This window comes from Emys orbicularis, chromosome 9 (assembly GCF_028017835.1).
Source record: "Emys orbicularis isolate rEmyOrb1 chromosome 9, rEmyOrb1.hap1, whole genome shotgun sequence".
NCBI classification, from domain to species: Eukaryota; Metazoa; Chordata; order Testudines; family Emydidae; genus Emys; species Emys orbicularis.
Genome location: NC_088691.1, coordinates 57485350 through 57512707, shown reverse-complemented (window position 1 = coordinate 57512707; position 27358 = coordinate 57485350). Strand labels below are relative to the sequence as shown.

Sequence of the window (27358 nt, the reverse complement as noted above, 5' to 3'; positions counted from 1 at the left end):
GAACCAGGTTACACCATTGTTAATTTAAACTGATTGCTCAGTGCAAAAACAGGAAGGTATTAAAACTGTTTTCAGGGGCCTGTGACCTACTATTGATTAAGAGAAAAATTCAAACAAAACCGTAGCCATCTGAGCTGAAACACCATTGTGGTATACCTGTTAACTCATCCACTTCCATGTCAAGAGTTTGGCAATTTCTTCTCAAATGCTAGAGGATCTTTCAAAGTATGAAGCAGTCTAAGAATGATAGATTTTATACCGATCTAGTATTTCTGACTAGATTAACCTATAATTAATTTGGCCAGCAATCTACAACACAGATCAAAATTCAAACAGGCAATAAGATTTCTTATAAGTGAACTACAGAGAACTTCCAGAATGTTTCTATGGAGTTTGTGTACTACGGAACTTCTTGACATACACATGAACTTCTGAACTTCTAACTTCATACGGTCCGTATGTTCTTCTTTATAAGAGTAACTTGTTGGTACTAGATAAAAGTGCACCTAGAGTGCAAGCCTATCCTGGGTAACACCTCACATCGGATTGTCACGAGGTGCTGTTTTAGCAGTTTTAATTACAATTGAACTGTGCAACAAAGCAGCAATATGTCTGAGGAAAGGACAGGATGAATCATTCTCCTCCACCAACGTAACAGAAAACATCTGATAATATGTTAGTCTAGCCCTCAGGCTTATTACTAACTACTAAAACAAACAGATAGCAGTTTGAGGGGAAGGGATAATGGAGGGGGGAGAAGAGTGTGTAGTAATTGTAAGAATGGCTCCTTACCCTACAGTAACTGTTGTTCTTTGAGATGCTCTCAACAATGTGGATGCCACTGGAGGTGCGCATGTTTCATGTGCACAAGACTGAATTTTTTTAAAAATAGCAGCATTCATTGGGGATCACACAATTCATGTTACTTCTCAAGCTCTTATGTGAGGGCATTAAAGGGCAAAGCAATCACAATCCTCTCAGTTGAAAGCCGGTGGTAGCTAAAGACACCCAACAGCAGTGATGGAGGTTGGGCTATGGGATCCAGTGGTGACAACTGGATACATCTAGTATGTGTAATTTTTCTCCCAATGCCAAATATAGTTTTGGGAAGTCAATATGTAATTTCGATTGATTCAGGAGAAATTCTGAAACTACTGAAGGGACATTTCTCAGAGGAGGTCTCAGCACCACGTTGTCCCTATGGAATGTTGTACAGGGAAGGGCACCCATGAGCATGTGGTGCTCACTTGCTGTTTTGACCAAAGTGATAGCCACTAGGAAGACTGTTTTCAGAGTGTGGTGGGTACAGGGAGCACTCACAGAGGCTCAAAGAGTGTCAGCAAAAATACACTGATGTCCCAGACAGGAGTGGGTTCTCTGGATATGTATGAAGCAACTCTTTCAGCAACTTCACTACAATGATGTGAGAGAAGTCCCCACATGACTTAAGAGGCAGGTGACAAGCTGAAGTTGCTGCGAGGTGGACTTTGATAGAACTGAGCGAGAGACCTGCCTGCTTGAGATGTTTTGGGTAGTCAATGATCTTAAGTATAAAGGCCTGGGCTGGGTGTAGATCATTTTGGACTGCCCATATCGAGAACCTCTTCAACTTGAAATAATTTGTCCTTCTGATAGATGTTTTCCTGTTTTGAAATAGGACTTTTGAAACTATAGGGAGCAGTCTGTCCTTGGTGCTTAGACAGTGAACAACCACAAAGTCAGGTGCAGTGATTTCAGGTCTCGACGGAATATATGGCTGTGATTCTGTGGCCTGGGAGTTGGATGAACAACTACAGTAGCTTTGTGAGCCTGATCTGCTTTTGTCTGTACAGAACCACCAGAATGACTGCGGCTTTGTCTCTTGATTTTAGCAGTCACCCTGGGAATCAAGGGAATCAGTGGGAAGGCCTACAGCAAGCCCCTGTTCCACTGCAGAAGGAAGGTATTTAGTAGTGATCCTGAATTCAGACCTCCCCTAAAGCAAAAGTTCTGGCATTTTGGGTTGTCCACAGTGACAAAAAAAGAGTCTATTGGCAATAGGGCCAGTATGGCCACGGTGGCATGCTGAATGGGTCATGTCCTGGTCAACCAGTTGCCATTCATGCCTGTGCAAGGTCAGTGCCCTGTGGTGAGGTTTTCCTGGGCCAACTCTGAAGTAACTTGTGAATGGTAGCGGGGAGGCCTCTCTGCTCAAAGCCAGAGAGAACGCACAGATCGGAGATGCTAACTAGTAACGGCATTCCTCAAATGGCAGTACTGAGGGATGAGGTCTCTGCTCTGGTTTCAGTGCCTAGTGCTGTGTTCTTGCTGATGTTGTCCCTGAGGGGGATCCCTCAGATTTCATGTGGGGGTATCTTGGTTCTGAATTCTGTGTCAGTGCCAGTGCTTTTGCAAACACCGATGTCGGCAATGTCTGTCCTCTCGGCACTGCTCTTTGGTGAAGGATTTGTTCTTATTCTTAGAGAAGTGGTGTTTCTTCTTACCTATTTTTGAGCCATGTCTGGTCTCAGCTTAGCCTTCTCTTTCAGTTTCACCCATACATTCGGGTGCTGGCATCAGCTTTGGCGCCAAGTGATTGCCGGAGTCAATTGTATCGATGGCAGTGGTGTCATAAGGAGGTTTTCTTTCCTACATTCTTCTCCCCACCTGGAATGTAATGTCTGCTTCAATGGGCACTCAGAATGACCCCTCCTGCGTACCTCAGAGTTGGAAGCTCCTTCGCATCTGAGGTAACACACATTGATTGCCCCAGCGAGTGAAGTTTGAGACATGCTTTCCTTGACTTACAAGTCCTCAACATGAATGATTTACACATCACATACTTATGGATGCAACTCTTCCCGCAAACAGGAAAGGCATTGATTATGACCATCAATGAACGGATCAGTCCCTCTCAGGTTAGAGAGAGCTTAAATCCTGAAGGCTTGGAGTCTGCTGTGGTGGTTGGGGCAAAGCGCCTTGCCCTGCTGTGCAATGGAGTATACAGGAAGTCTTGCTGTCTCCCCCCCTTTATTTTCCAAGAACATTAAAATCAATAGAAAACAAACAAGGAAGTGAAGAAGGAAGCGTCACAAAACACAACTAATGTGGAATTAAGTTTGAAGCTCAAGGAAGCGTAGCCGGTCTGACTCATGCCCGGTTCCATCTCGTTGCCTCAGGCAGTAGGAGGGAACTGAGGAAGGGTCAAGGCTGATTCAACCTTTATGCCCTCACATGGGAGCAAAAGGAGGCATAGGCTGTATGCGTGACCCCAGACAACGCTATTCAAAAGATTCTGATCTCGCGTGTATGAAGTGCATATACACCTACAGTGGGATCCACAATGACACATACTCAAAGAATAAATCTTGTTTCCTTCTTAAATGAAGCTCAATGGCTGGAGGACATACGCGCGTGTGTAATTTTTTTTAAATACACACTTTGGAACTTATGATGTGGCTGTCTGTTTAAAAGTTCATAGCACAAACTTAAATTTTGTTTAGTGAACAAAATAGCATGAACCTCTCTACCTACTTTTTCCATAAACCTTTTGCCCTCCAGTCCCTGTTCACTCACTGCCCTTTTCCTTCAACTACTTTGCTCTTCTCCCTTTCCAGATCTCCTCTCACCTGGACTATGAGGACGCCACCTCTCACCATCCCTCCGTGACCCAGCCAGTCTCCAGCCTCCATCATCATCTTCCCCATTTTGCTCCTCCCTGAAGATGCGCCAGTTCTCGCTCTCAGAGCGAATAAACTCGTGTTTCCGCCCTGTTGTTGTTGTCCCACCTTCCTCAAAATTTGGTCTCACTGCAAAGAAAACAAGCATATAAATGAACATGCAGTCCAATCTGAGGACACTAGAAACACATATGGCTTGTAACTTTTATCTGGAGCCATCACAGGAAACAAACATCTAGTCCCAAGAGTCTCCAGCAGCATTTGAGAAGTGAAGCTTGGATAGATCAATGGGAGCAATGCATTTAGAGACCAAGAGAAATGGAGATTCATGGGGAAGAGCAAGGAGCAGTGAAGGAACGAACAAGGGAAAGGGATGAGGAAGAAACTGGGAGGAAGGCAAAAATGAGAAGTAGAGGTTAAGCGGGGGATATGGAAAATAAGGGCAAAAATGAACATACAGTGAAAAGTGTGTGGAAGGAGAGGAGAGATTGGATTAACAATGAAAAGACATTACATGCTAGAGAAAAAACTGGAATGAAGATAAGAAGCAAGAGAAGGAAAGCACTGTAAACGTATTTATTTTTAATATAAATTAAAATGATTAATTGTTAGTTGCACAATATGTACACAAAATCTTTTCGGGGGGGCCTATAAAACCACCTTTTATCAGAATCATTTATCTATAACTTTTTTGGGGCAAACATATAGTGTTGGTGAATTTAAGAGAGTCATTGTAGAATTATGGGCTGAACAAAAAAATACTGCTGTATCTCCATTATCCTATCTGGCTCTTGGATGAATGGGATTTGAAAATGAGATTGACAGCTGTGGGTGAGGCAATGAGGAGAGGAGTAACTATATTCAAGTTTAAGAAACTGGCAAAGAGGGTATAAAATGTTGGTAGATTTGGGACCAATCATCCTTAATCTGAACTAGGGAAACATTTAAAATGCACAGGAAAATAGGAACACAGATACTTAGTGAATACCAATATATCCAAAAATAGTTGGTGTAAAGTTTTACACAAAGGTATCCACATGGGCATTTGGTGCAGGATTACCCCAATGTGTATGTAGTTGTTCAAATATACAGACAGACAGACTCACAGCTTTCAGATACAGCACTGGGTCATTTCAATTCAAGACTGAGTATCTATGTGCTTCTAGTAATTTACAGTCTTGAGTACAACACTCCTCCAACCAGTTTGAGGATGTCTAATCTAAGCTCATAGCTGAAGTTCAAAGGAGGATCCGAGAAATCAAAAACAAATGGTGGGAGGACAAAGCAAAAGAAATCCAAACATTCGCTGACAGACATGATATGCAGAGCTTTTTTTGAGAGACAAAGACCATGTACGGACCAAACTCATGTGGCCTCACACCTCTGAGAGCCAAAGATGGTACTACCCTTCTTAAAGATAATGAATCCATCAAAGAGCGCTGGAAGGAACACTACCAAAAGCTTCTAAATAGAGAATCGACTGTGACTGACGACACCATCGATTCCATCCCTCAGCATCCAAACTGGAAAACTCTTGCCAACCCACCAACACCTGAGGAGGTCTGCGAAGCAATTAAACAAACTAACAATAAAGCACCAGGTCCTGATGGCATACCAGCTGAAGTACTGAAAGTGGGAGGAGAAACACTGCCCAACAAGCTTCACTTGCTGCTCCTCAAAATCTGGCGCACTGAAGAAATTCCTGCCGACTTACGTAAGGCTAACATCGTCACCATTTTCAAAAAGGGAGACAGAGCCGACTGTGGCAACTATCAAGGCATTGCCCTCCTGTCCAGCACTGCGAAGATTCTTGGTGGAATCTTTCTGAATCGCCAGCTCCCTCTTGCAGCGCAAGTATTCCAGAGTCCCAGTACGGCTTCAGACCATCACGAGGCACAACCAACATGATTTCGCAGCTAGGCAGATCCAGGAAAAAGGTCAAGAACACCACCAGGAGCTGTATACAGCCTTTATCAATCGGACAAAAGCCTTCAGCTCTGTCAACCATGAGGCTCTGTGGAAAATCATGTCAAAGTTTAGCTGCCCAAGCAAATTTATCACCATTATAAGACTCCTCCATGACCAGATGGCTGCCTGCATCTTGTGCAGCGGATCGACCTCTGAGCCCTTTTTCATCCGAACTGGCGTAAAACAAGATTGTGTATTGGCACCCTCCCTTTTCTCCATTTTCTTAGCAGCTATGAAAACACTAACCCAAGACAGTCTACCACAGGGCACTGGCATCCAATATCAGATCGATGGCAACCTCTTCAACCTTTCTCGTCTCCGTGCCAGAACTAAAGTAATATCGGCAACAATAACCAAATTCCAGTATGCAGATGATTGTGCTGTAGTTGCACACTCAAAGAAGGATCTTCAAACAGTCCTTAATTGCTTCTCTGAGGCTTACAGAAGCCTAGGGCTAACTCTGAATATCGGCAAAACAAAAGTTCTCCACCAGACAGTCCCTGGTCAATCATCAGACCCAGCAAGGAAGATCTATATCAGCAAAGAAGAACTGGAAAATGTAGAATACTTTGCCTATCACAGAAGGCAGAAAGATGTCAAGATTCAGCACAGAATTCGCTGTGCCAGCCTTGCCTTTGGCAGACTGTCTCACTGAGTCTTCAACAATCACATCATCAGAACACATACTAAACTTTTAGTTTGTAAAGTGGTGGTAATCCTAACTCTCCTATACGGCTGTGAGACGTGGGTGACCTACAGAAAATATCTGAAAAACCTGGAACGCCAGCACCAATACTTTCTTCAGAAGATCCTCAATAAAGTGGAAGAATCATCGCACTAATGTCAGTGTCCTCACAGAGGCCAATATCTTCAGTGTTGAGGCCCTGATTATTCAGCACCAGCTGAGGTGGAGCGGGCACTGTATGCGCATGCCTGATGTATGCTTACCAAAACAACTGCTGTATGCCCAACTCACCAAAGGAAAAAGGAAACGAGGCAGCCAAAAGAAACGCTTTAAAGGCACCCTCAAGGTAAACATCAAGAGATTGACACCGCACACTGGGAGACAGCAGCCCAGGATAAGGATAACTGGTGAAGACTTGTCAGAGAGGGAACGTCCACTTTTGAGGAAAATCGCCTTGCCCTGGTCACAGAAAAACGCCAGAAAAGGAAAGACAACGGTCACGCAGCAATCGCAGCCCAACCCTGTCTTCCAACAACACCTGCAATATCTGCCAACGAGCCTATGGCTCAAGAATCAGACTCTTCAGTCACCAAAGGACCCATGAAAAATAAAACCTGTGAAAGAGATCATCCTCGACCTTAAGGGATTGCAGACGACGACAGATAAACCACAGGGGATTACTGATAACAGGGCCTAGTTGGCAAGTGCAGAGCCTATACAATTTTAATGGCTTATCAGACTTCCTAGTTAGTGTGTCTTTTGACACAAATAAAATTCTTCTCTAGTTACTTTCTGAAGCCATTCTTTAAAAAATATAAGATGATAGTGGAGGAAGGAGCAAAAGGATATTGTGACTTTAAATCACAAAGAATTCATCTTTGACTCTTAACTGCCATGCCAATTCTGCAACCAGTGACAGAGGAACATCTTCAGTTTGTGGTTTCAGTGAAGAGTTAAAGCCCTTCTTAGGTTATCCAAGTCCCCTCTGCAAGGGGTATTATATTTATTCCACAAGGGCAGGTTCACACAAAACCTTATGACAGGGATTCAGGGTATTTTGTTTTAAAGGGGATTTAATTACATTTTCTAGTTCCCCTGCTTACAACAGTTCCATAAAAAGCTGCTGCCTGGTATTCAGTAAGATTAATTTAGCTGGTCAAACCAATTTCATGATGAGATCAGGACATTCCTCCCAAACACAGCAAAGTTTACTATAATAATTCAGAAAGGATGCAGTTTCTTCCATATGATGGTTACTGTATTCAGCATTGAGTGTAATGTTTTGAGGATTGCTCTTAATTGCACCATTTTTAATTGGTACTAATGGGCTATATGCTGTTATGTTCATAATAGATTTTGAAAATATTTGCATATATGTATCCATATTTATCGTTCTAGTGGTTTTAGCCCCTCTTGATTAAAACTATAGTCAAGGAAATTACAGTTTTCCTGCCCATTGCTTTAAGAAAGGCAATGGTTTTGTTTTCAAATACTGACATAGCATTACTGATGTTAAGTTCTCCATTATTAATTTACGAGAAATCAAAAATCTATTTCTAACATTGCTCGAAATGCACAACACCTAAGAGAGGTGACAAGGCATGATCTGGTATGTTTTAGGGCTGCTTGCAGGGACAGGATGACACTTGAATGACCTTGGAGAAAGGAGGTGATGATTTTACAGTCTTGAATTTCTAGTGCAGTACATATGTTTTAGGGATGAGGAAAGTGGGTTCAGGGGTAAATGTTATATATAATGGAGAAAAGCATAATCTTTAGAATTCTGGTATTGGTATCTTTCCAAGCATCTGTAAAAGCAGGTCTAGAGGGTTACATTATGCGACTGCTTTAGTGCCACACTCCTCAATTAAACAGTAAAGGGAACACACCACGACTTTGCTTAAGTCTCCATGTACCAGGACAACACAAACAAGCCAGTCAATAGGCAGTGACAGATTACAAGGACTAAGGACGCTGATAAGTATTAAGGATTTGGCAAAAAATGACCCTTAACCCTATCTATCTCTACTAAGAGACACTGCTCCATTTTGAAAGTCCAACCAATCAAAGATCAGGAAAAAGTCTCAGAAAAGAGAACACTGAAGTTACTAAAGTGTGGAGTAATGTGGATCCAACACAAAAATGTACATACAGTTTATATAAAGTTCAAATTTTCCACAATATTAGTAAACTGAATTTACATACAGTTCCCAGACCCCATCTTACTGGATTGAAATTACTTAGTATAACCATCAGGTTTTGACCATGGCTTTTTCTAAGATGAAAAGAATAAAATGTAATCTATGGCCTTGCCTTGGACTAATTGACTGGACTTCCCGAGGAGAAGGAGCAGTAAAAGGGCACCTGTGTTCATGTTTGACACAAAGCCAGCAACGGTGTTTATGGAAAACTTCAGAGAGAGCAAATAGGCATTCAGCCAACAAAGTCTACAGCTGTGCAATTTGGAATAGCAAAGTGACTAACCTCAAAGAACAAGATTGGAATTCTGGGATACAGCACTTTGATAACTTGTTTATGTAGAGTATCGTCTATTTTTCACAGTGTCATGAGTTTTCCACAAGATGTATAGACTATATTCTTTTCAAAGAGGAATGGGATCATTAACACAAATAATATTGCCGGTGGTTAACTTGGGGGGGTGGGGGATGGGGGGAAATCTATCCAGTACTATGATTCTCGCTCCCTTCCCCATCTCTTCTGTTTCCTCACCAAGGGAAGTTGTTAAATACTATGATAATACTTTGCACTTATTATAGCTTTCAGAGAACCTCAAAAATTTTTACAGAGATCAGTAATTTGTAGGCACATTTTATAGCTAGAGAAAACTGGATAGCACTTAGCACAATGTAACACTACTGGACTACAAACATACATACATAATAATTAAGGCTGCGAGTCTGTCATGGAGGTCACCGATTCCATGACTTTCCAGGAAGTCCATGACTTCTGCAGCAGCTGGGGTGGCTGGCCCCAGGGCTACCTGAGCAGCTGCTGCTGAGGCAGTCTAGGGCCAAAGCGTGTCGCCGCCCAGCCCCCTCTCCCCAGCACCCGCGGCGGTCCCGGCACGCACGCCGCCACCTGGCCCCTCTTCCCCAGCACCTGCGGCACCCCAGACCCTGCGCACACACGCACACAGACACACACACACCCCCCAGCACCCAAGATTTAGTCATTGACAGGTCACGGGCCATAAAGTTTTGTTTACTGCACCTGACTTGTCCATGACTTTTACTAAAAATACCCATGGTTAAAACATAGCCTTAATAATAATGTAACTCGCCTAACGTCATACAGTAAATCAGTGACAGAATCAGACACAAAATTCAGTTTTCCAGATTCCAATTCTAAACACTAAGTAATGCTGCCTCTCTAGATTCCCAGTCTTAGCTCCTCCTCTTCCCACCTCCTGTCTCCTTCTAAGCCCTACCATTCAAGCATCCTCAGGTGCAGTTTCTGACTAATTTTCCTGGCAAGATTCCTGGATTTCTTTCAAAGTCCTCTGCTTTTCACTAAATTCACTAACATTTGCTGGCACAGAAGTTAATGCATCAGAGCAAATATAGAAATAAAAAACAGAGGAATGCAGCGGGTCTAATTCCTATGCATGTCCCAGTGAAATTGTTCATCTTAAGCATGGGCTAGCATCCCAAACCACTCAAGGAGGGTTTGTTCAGAAATATGTGGCCAGAACCATAAGCTTTCTCCATTACAAAATATGTCGTCTTATAATTTAAAAAAACAGTTTGTCACAGTGGAAGTGCAACCCTGCTACAATATGTAAGGAGAGTCAAGGACAAATCACAGTCCTACACACTGGCATGAGTGGAGGGTGTCCCTTTGTGCTAGATTACTTTCCCTTGTCCTGGAGGTCATAATATGTCTATCAGAGTGTATGGTGCTGTGCCTGAACATGTATTAAAATGTTCTGCACTAATGAAACAAAGAATTAATGTTCTGTATTTTTTGTTTTTTAAAAAAGGAAAAACCATGAGGGGGAGATTTCGTTTCCTAAGTAGGAAAGTCTACATTAATAATTTTCCCAGCAGGCCTTCAGTAGTTTTACTGAAAACAATCACAGCCTTTGTTTCTCAGATCCTCTTACGTCTGACGTTCGCTCAAAGTCCTCACATCAGCAGCTAACTAAGAAAAAAAAATGTAAAACGCTGAACTTCATTACAAAGGTATCCTCACAGCTCATTTTAGTAGTGCTGGAAGCTGGACACCACAGGCATATCTTCAGCTAAAATTAGCCAGCTGTTCTACTCAACACTAAATTTGAGGCACACCAGAATTTAAGTGCATGAGTAGTGCATTTTATTGTCCAGAATCAGTTTCACCACATTTTCAAATCAGAGGGAAACGTCCTCTAATCTACATCGCTTCATCACAGGTTTAAAGAAAATCCCATGAGTAATTCAATACTTTTAGAAAGGAGCAGTATGGAGATGGAACAGGAAGGGCAGGATCTACATCTTCTGACTAGCATTAGACTACAAATCATCTACAGTCCTCTAATGACTGTGACGAGGCTGCACCAATATCCACTGTTAGGTACAGCCCACACCGTTTGTTAACAAGACTCAGGTGTAAGAGACACGATGAAAGGAAGGAAGCACAGGAAGAGTATATTAGATACAAGGATTCCCATCTCCACCCAAATATATCCTGCTTGACTTTGTTAGCAAAAAATGTTAGAGAACATTTCACATTTTAAAGCAGCTATAGGAGGAAAAAGTTCTGAGGAATTTTGTCCCTTTGAACTTCCAAGTAAAACCTTAAGTAAGATTATGCAAACCTAAAGACCAATCCTGATTAGTGGGAGGGGGGAATGCAGCCCTTCTCCAAATAAGTTCTTGAGGATTTCTCCTCTGCTGCTAGGGTTTGTGTTGGATAAAGAAAGCCCTCCTAACAAACCAGCATTCTTTTCCACCTGATCAGAGCTAATTGGCCCCCCTGCAGACAAAATGACCAATCACATCAGCTTCAGATGAAAACCAACCCCCTCCCCCCGCATTATAAACAGAGGAATGAGACATGTAAACCCATTTCAAAGAAGAGATCTCTACAAACAACAATTGTGGAAAGTTTCTTGCCTGTACTGGGACCAGAACATAAGATTATCGCAGTTACTTTTTGGACCCAAAACCTCTCCCCCTTTCCCCTGCACACTGATAAAAGCTTCAAAGACATTGGTAAGTAAACAATAAAATTACCTTTTTGGCAAAGTTATTTACAATAGTATAATTTTTACTTTTAAAAAATAATGCAAGTTATTTTCAGAGTGGAAAGAAAGTTGAGAGAGCTTTTGCTTTTGAAGCTTCCCTACTGGAATATCACCCTTAAACAAAATATTTCTGGAATTCTTCTCAAATATTAACCCTTTTTCTAACTGATAATGCCCATAGTGGCATAAGAGGGAAGCCAAACCTTCCATCATTAAGAACCCTGGCAGAAAAGGGCATTGGAAGGCATCTCCACAATGCTCAGCAGATGCATACAACTGAAGCTAAGGTAATCAACTATTGCTGCAGATGGGAAAAGACCAGGGAGTCAAACCGGTATTTATTTTGATTTGGTTCAGACTTGGGTTCAGTTGCATTCAGTGTGTTTGGGTTTGGTTCTGGTTCAAGCAACTAAAAATAAATAAATAGTGGTTTGGTTACTGGTTTGAACTGGTTCAAACCAAATTTCAATCCAAAAGAATGGAAATAAATTTAAAAAAAAGTTGAAATTTATTGAAACTATTTTCATTTTTGTCCATTTACTTTTTAACTGTACATGAGTTTTCCTAGTTCTTGAGTTGTCAGATAAACGATTTTCTTAATGAACAATTTGTTTGAGCAAACTAAAATACCATCTTCCAAACTAGACCTCTGTGGTGAAGGGATAAATTTGAGTTTGAGGCAATGGTTCTGCCTCAAGTGGGGAAACTGGCAGGAGGAGCTGCCCAGGGGTTGGGGATGACTGGGAGGAGGTCTGTCTGTGGCAGAGATAGGTTGGGGAGCCATTATCTTTCCTTGATGTTGAAGAGTTATGGTTAACTTCTGGGACCAGGAGCATTCCACTTCTCTCACCAGGGGGAAGTCTCAAAGTACGTCTACACAGCAGTAAAAGACCTGTGGCACCAAGTCTCAGAGTCCAGGTCTGGCTTGTGGGGCTAAAAATAGCAGTGGAGACATTCAGGCTCAGGCCAGAGTGGGGGCTCTGAAACCCAGGGAAGTGGGAGGGTCTCAGAGTGCAGGCTTGCTGTGGGATGCTGTGGAGATGTACCCAGAGATGGTTCATCCATCTCTGGGCCTCCTGCTCTCTCATGTGCTGTGCAGGTAGCTCCTAAACTTCTCTCTTTCCCTACTCTTGTGGGCTAGCCTCCTTCTAGTCTTCTCATTATATTGGGGCAGGCCTTTCTGGTTGCAATCACATACCTAATTATTATTTTGTTGTTTTATAATGAAAATAAGATCACAGTAGTTTTTTTTTTTTTTTTTTTAATGTTGAGCTTAAGAAATGCTGGACCTTTATTTTCACCGGTAACCCACATTTTTTTTCAGCTCAGATTTGATTCAGGTTCAGTACATAGGACAAAACTATGGTTCAGGTTAAGTTCTGGTTCAAATAAAAATAGTGGTTCGAACTGATTCTCCGGTTCTGGTCTTTTCCAGGAAACTAAACTCTCACCCTTCTACCTTCCCCCTGCATTCATCAGAGCCCAGTAAACATTTAGCTTTAAATGATGATCTTATGACTAAGGTCAGTTTCAGGGATCTGACAATGGCAAACTGAGCATGCCTATGAAGTAAGAGTCACACTATGAATTAGCATGATTGTGTTTTGTTCATTTGAAGGCAACTATTTAGGAGGATCATACATGTACCACAGGCATGAATTGCACTGCTCTGGAACATGACTGGTTGTCTCATATAGGTCACTGGGATAGTTTGCTGCATACAGGACAGGGGCAGTATTTAAGAAAATGTGAAGTTACAAAGATGGATAGCTAATAGAGGTAAACATGGGCCAATTTTCTCCTGATATTAAATGTCAAATGTCTAGAGTTTGTGGACCAGCTCCTTGCTCCCCTCCTAACTCTCCTGATCTCCCCCAGTGCCCAATAATAAACCTTTATTTAGGACTTTGCATCCAGATCTCTCTGTAAGAGATTTCACAAATGTTTACCTTACAGGAGGAAGTTTAAACAGTTTCTTGGTAAGCATTTTCTAACAACTTCAAGGAGACCAGATGGTATAGGGCACTCAAATGTAACTTCATAATCAATGGTTGAAATAATAGTCTAATAGTTTTGAGCAGTACAGTAGCATATCAATATTGATCTAGTCTAGGGTTACCATATTTCAGCAAGCAAAAAAGAGGACGGGAGGAGCCCCGCCCCAGTCCTGCCCTCGCCCCGCCCCTGCCCCTTCCACTCCCTCCCACTTCCCGCCCCCCTCAGGACCCCCAACCCTCCCCCTGCTCCTTGTCCCCTGACTGCCCCCTCCTGGGACCCCTGCCCCTAACTGCCCCCCAGGACTCCACCCCCTACCTAAGCCTCCCTGCTCCTTGTTCCCTGACTGCCCCCTCCTGAGACCCTCCCCCCATCCTAACTGGCCCCCTAGGATCCTACCCCCTACCTGCCCCAACCCTTATCCACACCCCCACCCCCAGACAGACCCCCGGGACTCCCACGCCCCATCCAACCACTCCCCACCCCCTGACAGCCCCCCCCCAGAACTCCCGACCCATCTAAACCCCTCTGCTCCCTGTCCCCTGACTGCTCCGATCCCTCTCCCCACCCCTGCCCCCTGACAGCCCCCCCCCCCGCTCCTTGTCCCCTGACTACCCCTCCTGGGACCCCTGCTCCTAACTGCCCTCCAGAACCCCACCCCCTACCTAAGCCTCCCTGTTCCTTGTCCCCTAACTGCCCCCCCCCCCAGGATCCTACCCCCTACCTGTACCCTGACTGCCCAAAACCTTATCCACACCCCCACCCCCAGAAAGCCCCCCCCGAACGCCTGACCCCCCCTCCCCGTCTCTTGACTGCTCCCTCCAGAACCTCCCTGCCCCTTCTCCGACCCCCTGGCCCCCTTACTCTGCCGCTCAGACCAGCGTGCCGGGGAGGAGGAGCAGGGGGAGGAGCTCCAGACTGCCGGTGCGAATGGCCGGCTGGTGATCTGCGAATGCAGGGAGGGAGGGAGTGCTCTCAGCTGCAGGGGAGAGGAGGGGGAAGTGGAGGAGGGGCTCTCTCTGGCTGTCAGAGCCCCATGTAAGTGGCACCATCCGTCCGGCTGCCCTGTCAGCAGCGCGTGCTCTGCAGGGGGGGGGAAAGTCCGGACATTTACAAATTCCCCCCGACGCTATTTTTAACTCTAAAAACCAGACATGTCCGGGGGAATCCGGACGAATGGTAACCCTAATCTAGTCAAAATCTCAATCAATAAGGAGGCTTGCTTTTGGTTTATATTTTAGTGTAAACAACCTCCCCCGCTTTTCTACCATCAATCTTACCTCAAAGTCTTTCAGCAGTTTAAAATTTAATTAAAAATTCAGTGTACATATTACGCTTTCTTTACTTCAAGAGAATATCTTGCTACTGCTCCCTTTTTACTTCCAACAACTGCCTCAGAATCACAGAATATACAGGTCTTGGCATCTGCCCTGGAATTCATGCCTTGCAACAGAACTGTGTTGCAGAAATTAAGTTATTTTAGCTCTGGTGGGTGCAAATTAAATCTTGAAAATGTGAATCAACTGTAAACCTACACCTTGCCTTCCTAATTCTGCAAGAAACTTCACATGACAGAGCTGTTATTCTAACTGCCCCCATTCATCTCAATGGGGTGTTAACATAGAATCCTAGAGACAATGATGTTTAAATATCAGCAATTTTACTGCTGATAGTTGTAACACAAGCATACAGCTAAAGTGATTATCCCACAAACCAAACTGCCTCCTGTGCCTCCACAGATGCCAAAAGCACCAACTGTTCCCTTCCCAGCTTCCCCTGACAAAATTCTATGATGTAGTTACGCACCTCCAATACAAAAATCTACAGTAAATATGAAGTGTGGGGACAGCATTAAAGAAACTGGATTTAATGTCAAACACCTCAGACACTGCTGTGCAGACTGTGTATTAATCTCCTTAAATTGAAATTTAAGTGAAACTGCCACAGAATCTAGAGACCTTACTGCAGAATTTAAGTCCATTTTGCCATGAAGTGCACAAGGCCTCAACAACAGTAAACATGAGCTGTAGTTGTTTAAGTTACAGCAATGCCAATTAAATTTGAAATAGGTATAAAACATTTTTCTGTTATTTGTGCTCACGTAATGTAAGCTTGGATTTTACTTACTTCTTCACAGCATTGGCACATTAGTCAATAGGACTCTACTAATAGTCTCAGAATTATGCTCCAATATGCCACTAAAAGGAAACTGAAGTCTAAATTAACTAGAACGATAACTGTGAGCTTTTGTGCAGTTATTCCCAGCAAATTCCTTTTATAATAGCATTTTTTTCTGCACACCAGTTTGTTGTGAACACCAGCTAGACTCCAAACATTACAATCTACCTCAGAAGCTTTCCAAGGTCAATTAAAATAGAATTTGCAAGTGATGTAGTGGAGCGTGGGAAGCTAGGGTAGCACTCTGAAAATGTTTCGCTGGAACGCTAACCCAAATGAGAAACTATTCAAAAGCCCTAACAACAAAGCAAGGTGGTGACAACCTTTGCAGCTGAGAACAGCCTGAAAGTGCATTTGCTACAATCTCCTTGGTCAGGGGGTAGACATGAAGAGTCTTAAGACACATTTGGTGTCAGAATATTTGAGCTCCTGTTCACAGGAGTGAGGCTGAGCATCAACTGCCTAGAGAAGCAAGGGCAAGATAGGAAACCAGGGTGGCATGACGAGCCACAGAGCAGAAGGCAGAAGAAAGTGTATTCAAACCGGCAAAATGAAGCAGAGTATGGGGTTCAGGACAATGTACTCTTGTAACCATTAAGCTCGATAGTGGAAAGTAGTAGCTGATGACATGAACTTCAGGGGTACGCTGAAGTGGTATTATACAGCTGCAGAGAATGGCTTTATCGTGAACAAACCATCAGGGAGCCAAGAACCAGAAGAAAAAAAAAAAATCAGATTCAATTAAAAAGCCACTTGGGATCTGCTATGGAAAAGAAAAGAAACTAAGCATCAAGGTAGTTCATGCTTTAAGACATTAACTCTAGCGACCCTGCCATGATTTGCTTCAACTCAATTGATTTATCAGAGAAACTGGATTGAGGAATGGACAGGATGGTGAACAGAAGGTAAAGAAAAGACATAAAAGGAGAAGAGAAAGAAGCAGTGCCATGTACACTTCCGATTGAACAACCATCACTTAATTCTCAAAAAAGTAAGAGGCAACATAAGAGGAAGGACTGGAAACACTGGAATAATATATCAAAGGAAGAGGTTGAGAAAAATCTCTTTGGTAGCAGTAGCACTTCTAGTCTTAAGGTGGCACGTCCTGACAGATTCATGACATAAGAACTAGCAAGAACAAGAGCAGACAAAGGCATAACAAAATCCAATGGGCAGATGTTGAAGCTAGTCAGAATCAGACTAGAAACAATTTTTTTTTATTTTTTTTTTTCATTTTATTTTTTTTTTTAAGCGAAGGTAATTAACCATTGGAACAACTTACCTATGGTTGTGGTGAATTCTCCATCACTGGACATTTTTAAATCAAGACTGGATTTTTTCTAAAAGATATCTAGTTCAAAAAGGAATCAACCCACGGAAGTCTTATGGCCTGTGTTATGCAGGAGGTCAGACTAGATGCTCACAATGGTTCCTCTTGATCTTATAATTTATCAATCTATGAATAGGGAAAGTAGAAAATATGTAAATCGTCTGACAAAGAGGCGAGGGAATAAGATGGGGAGAGGAGAGAAGTAGGTAGAGAGTGAACAGTTATCTTTCATCTGACTTCTCAAATGCATTCAAGTTGCATCTGCTTTTCAAAAAACACTTGCGGGGGCGGGGGTAGAAATCCTCAGACTTTCTAGATTTGTAATTCAAAACCTAAGCTTGCTAGTTTAGCTTCCCCCCTCATCCACACTCCACCCAAAAAACTCTTCTTCTCATCCTGAATCAGCTGCACTACTGTTGGAGTCTGCTTACAGTTTTTCTCTCTCCACCCATCCCAACAAAAAAGCTTTGTCCCATGATCTAACTTAAGTTAAGATACAATAGGTTCATACCCTCCTGGTTATTTTTTAATAAACATTAAATATGGAATCTAAATTCATGTACTTTAAAATTATTCACTGCACCACTGATTAGTGACATGGCACTATAATCGCTACCACAGAAAGGACTACTTTTCCAGGCCAAATGGGACTACAGCAGCAGCCTATCAACCTCACCAGGACAATCTCACTGTTGAAGTCTGAAGTGGCATTGACAAGAGACTGCTGTGACAAGCACTGCTTAGGTTAATAAAGATGGCGATATTCTTCTTTCATTCTGAAATACCTTCAAGATCGTTACAGTACTGGAATTTCCCTAATAGAAAATGTCTGAAACAATTTGATGTAATGAAGAAAGCTGGATGCAGGAGAGGTTTCATAACTTTAAATCAATATTAATAAACAATTAGTAGTAATCAAATAATAAAGTTGCTGTATCAACCAAGCTACAACCTTATCATCTTGACTGTGTACTGCGCTGTAGTGAGAGGATAGTGCTCTACTGTAGTGTGCTGTTTTAACAGAATATGAGGGAGGAAAATGAACCTGAAAAACTATTCCATATTTGTAAGGGTATATAATACTCTGAGGATTCCGGTTATTGCTTGTCACTACTAGATTTAGTTTTTTGGTTTTTTTTTTTAGAAGGAGTGGCTCTGCTTTGTCATTCTATAGCCCAAACTACTCATGAAACATGCCATAACAACTGTCCTCCAGACCCCATAGCAATTTACACAAAATGCAGTTTTCCTCCAAGAACTCCTATGGTTTATCCCAAAGGCATTTAGGTCTGTACACATTTGCCTTCCTTCCAAGTAATCGAGTACATGTTTCTCATGATTGCAGCTTATTCCAAGATTCTAAGATGATAGAGGCACTGGCTCCAATTTGTTCTGCACACAGTCCCATCAATCCTATTGACTAGCCATAATACTCATTCTATAATCCCCCTCAAGGTACTAAACAAGGCCATTCTGAGTCTTAATGCAACACACAGCATTTCAGACCAGTAAATCTAATACCTGGTACTTAAAGCACTTTGAAGATTTTACTCTGTTTACCTTGTGATTTTCTATCACTGCTGCAAGACCAGAAACTATACTCTTGCAGAGCTAGCTGTGGAGCAGCCCAAAGACTGAACTAATAGAGACTGAATAGCCTCAGTGGAGGGCAGTCCGTAGAGGCCAGGATTAGGGTTATTAGTAGAGTAGATTGTACTCAGCACTCCCAATGATTGACTCAGCAGATATACATCAGTTACTCATGCTCTGTGTATGGAGGAAGGAGTGGCGCATTATTTAAGAAAATTCTGCCTTGTTTTTCAGAAATATAAAGAAGACCTGAAAAGCAGCTCTGTGTGGCTCAAAAGCTTGTCTCTCTCACCGACAGAAATTGGTCCAATAAAAGATATTACCTTGCCCACCGTGTCTGTCTTGTATTTCAGAAAACCATTAGAATCTTAAAAAAACAACCACCTGATCATTGCCATAATATAGTTGTGGCATATTCATTGCAGAAAATAAGGAAACAGTTGTACTTAATAGGAGAATGGAGGCACAGAATCAAAAGGTAGGAAAAAGCCTCAAGATCCTACTCAAACTATTGGTTATTCCTCAAGCCCCTTGGATGCATGTTCCAAACAGAAGTACAGCATATTTTTATGCATGGGGAACCCACCGCCACAAGCAAAGAAAACAGTAAAAGGTCTGTTCACAATGCTTACCAGGATATGTTAATGATCATACTTAAATCTACATATGAAGATTTAATATCAAGAACAAATTATAAACTAATAAACCAAATGAGTCACAGGACCAATTCCAGGATCAATCTGCCATTGATCAAATAGGAAATAAAGTAATTTCTATCTTTGTTAAAGCAGTCCTCATTTTACCATGAACAGGTCAACTACTAGGTAGCCTGGTATGTACAGTGGAAAGGCCTTCAGAGAAAGCATGAATCTTTATAGCCCACTTAATTGCACATCCTCTCATATACATCTTTATGCCCTGAAGTATTTGTATAAAGAGAAACTGCCTAACTCTGTTTATTTCTTCATAAACAATTTGCCTCTACACTAGCCAGTGGCAGTGAGTGTCATAACTAATTAATGCAATGGATTAAAAACCTATCAGAGTTTTATATTTGATGGCTTTTAATTGTGTGCCTTCTTGTTTTATGGGAAAAGATAACTAGCGATAGGAGCTCCCAATAGGATTTCTCTTCCAGTCAGTATTTATATAAAACTAATTTTCTATTCAAGTGTAATAGTCTCCTAAGCCAAAAGTTTTTAAAACTTAGGTGCCCATAGTTCGGCTCCTAACTAACTGCTTTTCAGAGGAGCTGAACATCTACAGCACCTAGTCAAGTCCCTAACATCTGAAGGTGCTTGGCACCTCTGAAAAGAAGGTTATTCTTACTTAAGATCCTAAATATGAACATAGGACACTATTAGGCACACAATTTGCAATTTTTGGCTCTTGACTTTTATATTCCCTCATATGCAACTTCACCTTCACTTAAAAATGTCCACAAACTTCTCTAAACTTTTTTTTTCTGTTGTTGCAGTGGGGTTTGGAGGGTTTTATTTTTTAGTTAAAGTGACCAAAACTGAATGCTGTATTTAAGCTGAGGACTTCTCATCAATTTATATAATGGCATAATATTTTCCGTATTATTCTCTATCCCCTTCTTAATACAGCCTAACATCAGCAGTGGCCTGAGTATGTTCATCAGAAGAGGCTCTCCCCCAGGTACCAAAATTCTAGTCAATAAGAGAATATGATTGGTAGAGGTAAAGGCGATTTTAAAGAGGCAGAAAGTCAGGAACATCTGTGAGGAAATTTTTGAATTATAGAAGTAAGGTGGCTAGACTCAGCCTTCCCCAAGAAAGTAGATAAGGGGAAGAACTGTTGTTAACTATTAGCTTTTTATTATTCTTTAGATTGCTATATTGCTTTGCTAAGATGAATTGCAACATCTAATTGCTATCATCCCAGATGTACAATATTAAAGTCTGTTTTCCACACAAGCTGCAGTGCTACATCTGCTGATCTGCCATATTAGCACAGGTATTTGACCCAAATATAAATTTAGGGGCGTAAAATATGACAAATCTGTTTAAATGAGTAGGTAGGGGAAATTTTAAAAGTAGTCTGATGTTTAATTTAGTCTTTTAGCTAATCGTTACCACAAAAGCAGTGGTAAATTCCACTCCAAACTCCTAAATCAATCTTCTCTGGATTGCAATGTTTAAGACATCCTTTGTTGGGTGCAGGTTGTATTTGGTCCCCGGCTGATGTATCAGAATCTGTGAACATTAGCTGAAATACAAATATGCAGGTGTTTAATGAATTTTCTCTTTTTAGTTTTCAGAAGATGAGATCAGATATGATAGACAGCAACAACACCAAATCTAGTGCCCCCCTCCTGGATCAAAGGCACTTGAGGATGGTGACTAAAGATGGACACAGCACACTACAGATTGATGGCACCCAAAGGAAAGGTCTGGCATACCTACGAGATGCTTGGGGAATACTAATGGACATGCGCTGGCGATGGATGATGCTAGTCTTTGCTGCTTCTTTTGTCATCCACTGGCTAGTCTTTGCAGTGCTCTGGTACCTCCTGGCTGAGATGAATGGGGACCTGGAGTTGGATCATGATGCCCCACCTGACAACCATACCATTTGTGTTAAGTACGTCACCAGCTTTACAGCTGCTTTCTCCTTCTCCCTGGAGACACAGCTCACTATTGGTTATGGCACCATGTTCCCAAGTGGGGACTGTCCTAGTGCTATCGCCCTGCTTGCCATACAGATGGTCCTGGGGCTCATGTTGGAGGCCTTCATCACAGGTAATCAGGTTTATTTCACAATTTTAAATAGGGTAGGTCCTGTCAACCACATGTAGGGAGTAGATTTGGTAAAATTCTTAATCTCATTAAGAGTGCTTCCAGAGGGGACATAAAAGGAGTAGGGCCAGTTACTAAAACAACAAGACTGAAATTTCAACTTCAAACAGCTTTATAGCTGTCAATTATAATCCAACTCCTTTTAAGCAGTTAAAGACCTATAAAAAGGAGAGGCACTTGAATAAAAGTATTTCAGGATTTGTACTGGAAACCAGAAAGTGTTGCTTTTTACGGCAGCTCCACTCCTGACATTTCCAACAAGTTATTTTACTCCATCTTCCTTTATCAATTTCTTTCTTCCAACCTTCCGCTGATTTGAGGTTTAAATTGATTTGTTTTGATGTAGACTCTCACAGGTTTACCCTAAACTTTAGCTAGTTTGTTTAAAACTGGCTGAATTTTTTTATCCCCCTTCACTTCATTGTTAAGTATCCATGGGCAGTCAACACCCAGGAACACTTCAGGATCCCAGTGGTACTTAGTTTAAAGTTACTTAAAATGGCTGAACTATGGAATAATTTTAGACAAATATATACTGTGCAAAAGGTTAGTGTACTGTATTTTAAACATAGTTTCAGTAAATGAAAGACCGCAATTATATACCATAGCCAGTTCAAGGAGTGGATCTTCATCTATCAAGTGCATCCTCATTCTCCAAATATTACTGTTTTACACATGCTAATAGATTGTGGAAACAAAGTTTATGGAAAAAGCCACGGCTCTTTAAAAAAAATAAAAATAAAAATAAAAAAACCTACAGTGGATTTATTTTGATTAATAAATTGAGAATAGAAACTGGTGCCAGCAACTATTAGTATGATGGGAGCTGTGCTATGTGTAGACTAGATCTAATAATTTGAAATCAGGCAGTCTGAGGCTAGTTAACAGTATGTCCATCCCACTAAGCCTCCTCCTTTTCTCATGGGCCATTCCATACAACTTGGGGACAAGAAAGAAACTAACCTGACTATCACGATCATAGTTAATTAATTCTTTCCTGTTATGTAGGTGCTTTTGTGGCAAAGATTGCCCGTCCAAAGAATCGAGCATTCTCCATCCGCTTTACTCATTCTGCAGTAGTGGCACACACAGAGGGCAAGCCATACCTTATGTTCCAGGTGGCCAACACTCGTCCCAGCCCACTCACCAGCGTTCGGGTTTCAGCTATTCTTTACCAAGAACAGGAGAATGGTCAGCTGCATCAAACTAGTGTGGATTTCCACCTGGACAGTATCACGTTTGAGGAGTGTCCATTCTTTATCTTTCCACTGACCTACTACCACTCCATTACCCCATCTAGTCCTCTAGGTGTTCTCCTCCAAGGGGATACCCCTCGCCATTTTGAGCTAGTAGTCTTCCTCTCAGCAATGCAGGAAGGCACAGGGGAAACATGTCAGAGGAGGACATCCTACCTCCCATCTGAGATCATTCTACACCATCGCTTTGCTTCTATGCTGGCCCGAGGTGCCAAAGGGGAATATCAGATCAAGATGGAGAATTTTGACAAGACTATTCCAGAGCTCCCAGCTGCAGCAGACTCTAAGAGTCCAAAGAGGACTGACATGAAGATCCGCATCAATGGACAGCACACTGACAGCTTCCAGATTTCTGAGACTGGTCTGATAGAATAGAATTTGGACATGGTGCCACTTTTTTTTTTTTTTTTTTTTTTTTTTTTTTACACATTAAACTTTCAGGTTAAACTTCCAGCCTTCCTTTTCCCCCTATTCTCTTTTGTGCTCTTTCCCCTTTTCTCCTTTCTTTTGATTGCAGTATAGTGTGCAGAGTAAAAAAAAAGCATAAAGTGCACATGTAAACTGATGAGAGGCTGTTTTGACTGCACAGAATAGCAAGTCAGGGACAAGTACCACAGTACAAGTTCTGGGAAAGTACTAGTGCTACCTGCTGAATTCACTAGACGATGATTAAAACTGCACTGACCCTGAAGTGTGAGACTTTCAGACTCCCACAGTTGACCAAATCCTAATTAAATGGTATGTGGGTAGAACACTATGGCAAAATAGGCAGCAACAGTACAATAGAAGCCTTCATCTAAAACTAACCTGAGGTTAAATTACACTAGTTTGGGGATCAGCAATGAGGTAGTTATAAGATTATTATAACCCTTTTACATTAACACTTTCTGGGTACATGGTTACATCAATTTTCAGATGGCTGAACATCCTACTAAAATCATTGCCAGTCTTTTCAGTGGCAGTGAAATGCATTCCAGATGTGCTTGTTTACTACATGAAATCAAGAGTACTGACTGCAGTTCTTCATTCCACCAGGTCAGAAGGGGGTACAATATCTCTGTGACAGGTCTGTGAAGACAGCAAGTGCCAAAAATCCTGAAGTGTATATATGACACAAACATGCTACAGTGGAGATATTTTCATACTTGGAAACATTTAATAAATTATTTCAGCAGTAGAAAACAGACTGTTATACAGCAATTCATGTCTCTTGGCACAGTGAAATTTCATGTGTTCTCAGCTTTGCACATCTTACACTTCGAGTAGTTCTGGCACCACAGGATGCACTATATCTACCAAGAACTGCATCCATTTATATTTTATGCTTTTTAATATAAACATCTATATCTGTACGCACAGCATATAGATAAATCATATCTACAAAATCAGACACATCTGAATTAATTTTAAAATAAAAAAATTGAAACAAGTGCTTTATACATGGGACTTTTTTTTGCCAGGAGTACTTCGTAAGAATACTAAGGACAAGGAACCGTGCTCCTATATGCAACAATTTCTAATATGATCAAATGGGCTAACAGTTAAGTGGACTGTCTGCTGTCAAGTCACAGCTTTAAAATGGCTATTCTGTATTCAGACTGAAACAGCCAACAGTTACCATCAAAATAAATGTTGCCATTCAAGGATAATTAAAAGACTTTTCCCTGCAACAAATGTGGCATAACCACTACTAAGCAGTTTAGATAAAACTATGTTTATATACTGGAGCTGATTTTATTGTAAAGTGACCAACAGCAGGATATATAGTCTGAAGCCATATTAGGAGGGCACTGTCTATTGGAGGTCTTTTTTTCAAACCCAGAAGTACAGAGGTTGTCAAGCTCTCGTTACGGAGAACCTGGTAGGACAACTGTTTTGTCATAAGGTGCCAGTTGTACCTCATTTCCAGAAGGTAATTTCTATTAAAAAGACAGCTAAAGACATATTAAAATATTATTACTTTTCCATGTTAACTATTGTTGTAGTTGTCACAGGAATGTGTTATGTACCACAGGAAGGAGGAGGTCCATGCAATCATGAACTGGAGGGCAGGTGGCCAATCTCTGAATTCAAAAATAGTTCATTGCTCTGAAAATGTTTCCATATTCCTTCCCTACAACGCTATAGGCTTCAAGGGCTGGTTTTATTATAGAGAATGGATACTTTCAATATTATGTCTTTCACTCTCAGTATAATGGAACCATATTTTAACCCACTGTAGTGCCTGTACAGTAATAGCAAACAACATCTTGTATTAATGTACATTAAATTGCCTTTGTCCTCACTTTTCATAGTTGGTACTGCACGTGCACTTTAAAGTTCAGCTGTTTCTCTTCATAACATTATTGGCCATACCCCCAAGATATGGAAAGGGGGGGGGAGAGAAAGGGGGGGGGTTATGCTATATTTATCCTTTTCTATTTTTAAGCCCCAAACCAATATCCTACAGTACAGAGGACAACCCTTAAAAAGCAGCAGCAGAACAAGAAATTGTACTGTAAATACTTCATTAAGCATGGAATAAAGTACAAACATAGTTCAAATAGGAGTACGGAGCTGCTTTACATATACTGACAATTCTCCACTTTAAGTAACATAATCCTGTATAACTCAATTGTTCTGCAATTCAGGAGTGTAATAATACATCTCAATCTATACTAAGGACATTGAATGGCTAGACCATACCAGAGCTATGGACATATCCCAGGTAACATAAGTATCCTTAGAGTCAGGGTAATTCTGACTATACCGTATTGAGTATTTTGACTTTTACATCTTCTGTTTTAAACCATTCATTATAGCTCTGTTTTTAACTTTTAAAAGCAACAAGGTTAAAAGAGGTAAAAAAAATTTAACATCTTGTATATAATTAAGCTTGTTCTTTTTAATGTTCAAGTATTCCTCACATGAAAGGCATAAATAAGCACTCAGATGGAAATCTATTTGCCACATTTAACACTGACTTTCTAAGTGTCTTGTAAATCATAAACATTTGTGATGTGTTAACAGTAAAACATGTATTCGTTGATCACTATTCCTGCTTGGAAACTGATGGACTTGTTTAAGATAAGATGCTGTGTAAAAACTGGACTGGCATTTGCCTTTCCATGTGATTTTTCTAGATGTCAATGATCTAACATATGACTTGTTTAACTGGCAAATAATCTAAGCCTTTGAGAAGCATCTTTGGGTATTTCTGGCTGAAAGCCATAGGGCCTATGGCAATTTGCATAGTAACTCCTCCAATGTATAGTGCACCTTTGCCTTGAATATCAATACCAACACTGAGGGTTGCTGTTCAGTTTGTGAATTGATTGCATCAGCTGGAAAACACATTCTGAATACTAAAAAATGTGATCATTATCCCTCCATGAAGTTAGCGGTGTATCAATTAATGATAAAACATTTGAAAATTAATCCTCTTTATTGGGGGATTTGTATGGGGTTTCTTAATCTTTTATTTTTTTTAAACTTAAGATATTTTCCTGGGGGTGCCATGATTTCTGAATTACCAAAATATTCTAGAGTGGTTTATTTCCTGCTTTCTAGTTTCTACTTATCTATGATATTTTGACCACCCACAACACAGAGGAACACAAAGACCTGGTGATTCAGTAAATATCTGGTCAGAGAGCACTCAAGGCTTTATTGGAGAACACACTATTATTGGTTGGTTTGGGCAAAGATGATGCTGTTGGTGGAAAGTGCAAAAGTGGGAACCTAAAGCCCCTGTCAGGTTTAGCATGGATAATGGTAACAAGTCACTGCACTCCTTTACTAATGAACTTCATCCCTGAACTTGAGAGAGCATCTCTCGGTGATAAATTTACTTTCATGCCAATTCAGTCCTTCACCTCTTGGCTAAGATTGCTAACAGTGCTAACTGTGTTTTTTGGTGATAGGAATGTGTCTACTAGAAAGTGAAACTAGGACCCTTTTGACCCCAAATCATTTTACATAAGCCACTAAAAAACCATTACATAGCAGTGACTTTTTCCCATTACTGACCAAGGTTGAAATGAAACTAAATCATCATTTTGTGCTGACCAGCCCTTTTTGGTTAGGAGACTAAGGAAGGAAAAGATTTTCCTTCTCCTAGGCGCACAAATCCTTAAAAGAGTGACAGGCAAATCTAAGTGGATATAGTTAAAACCCTGAGAGTATTTTATATTAAAAATCTGAACAGTTTACAAATATGGCCTTCAGCCATATCACCTCATGCTGTGATCCTGTCTGTTCTCACAAGCTAAGCAGGATCAGACTGGGACAGTACCAGAAAGAGATGTGAAAGAAACAGTCAGGTACAGCAGCAAGTTATGTCAATGATCTGGTAGTTGGCATTCTTCCCTTTGAGTAAATACTAAATCAATAACTCAACAATCTGTTGCGGGGAGGGAGAGGGACACTCTTTCAGATGAGATACAAAGCCAAGATCTTGACCATTTGTGGTTACTGAAGATCCCAAGACATGCTTTATAGGAAGAGGAGCATCAACGCTGGCATCCTGACAAAATTCCAGCTGGGGTAATTATATCCTGCATACCTAAATTCCTCATGCCATTTCAATTAGAAGAGATCTACTTCTCATCCTAAAGTGACATGTAGTGTCAATCTGCACTGCTAAACTGCT

General features: G+C 41.3%; 2 protein-coding genes across 2 annotated transcripts in view; one reads left to right on the top strand and one right to left on the bottom strand.

The window, feature by feature from the left end:
• The window catches only part of GIGYF2 (GRB10 interacting GYF protein 2), a 153986-nt gene that overhangs the window by 64964 nt on the left and 61664 nt on the right, over positions 1 to 27358 (bottom strand). The window contains exon 7 of the mRNA XM_065411184.1: positions 3609 to 3788. Coding sequence (XP_065267256.1) covers positions 3609 to 3788 — 180 coding nt within the window. The remainder of the gene's footprint in view (positions 1 to 3608; positions 3789 to 27358) is intronic.
• KCNJ13 (potassium inwardly rectifying channel subfamily J member 13) lies at positions 20896 to 23103 on the top strand. The gene is made up of 2 exons (XM_065411185.1): positions 20896 to 21415; positions 22481 to 23103. The coding sequence occupies exons 1-2, from the start codon at positions 20896 to 20898 to the stop codon at positions 23101 to 23103; spliced, it is 1143 nt and encodes a 380-aa protein (XP_065267257.1).

What these genes read in the sequence shown, in the direction of transcription:
- KCNJ13 (XM_065411185.1), top strand. Translation starts at nt 20,896, where the DNA reads ATGCAGGTGTTTAATGAATTTTCTCTTTTTAGTTTTCAGAAGATGAGA. An exon ending in GTTGGAGGCCTTCATCACAG is followed by an intron (nt 21,416 to 22,480) that starts GTAATCAGGTTT and finishes CCTGTTATGTAG; the next exon opens with GTGCTTTTGTGGCAAAGATT.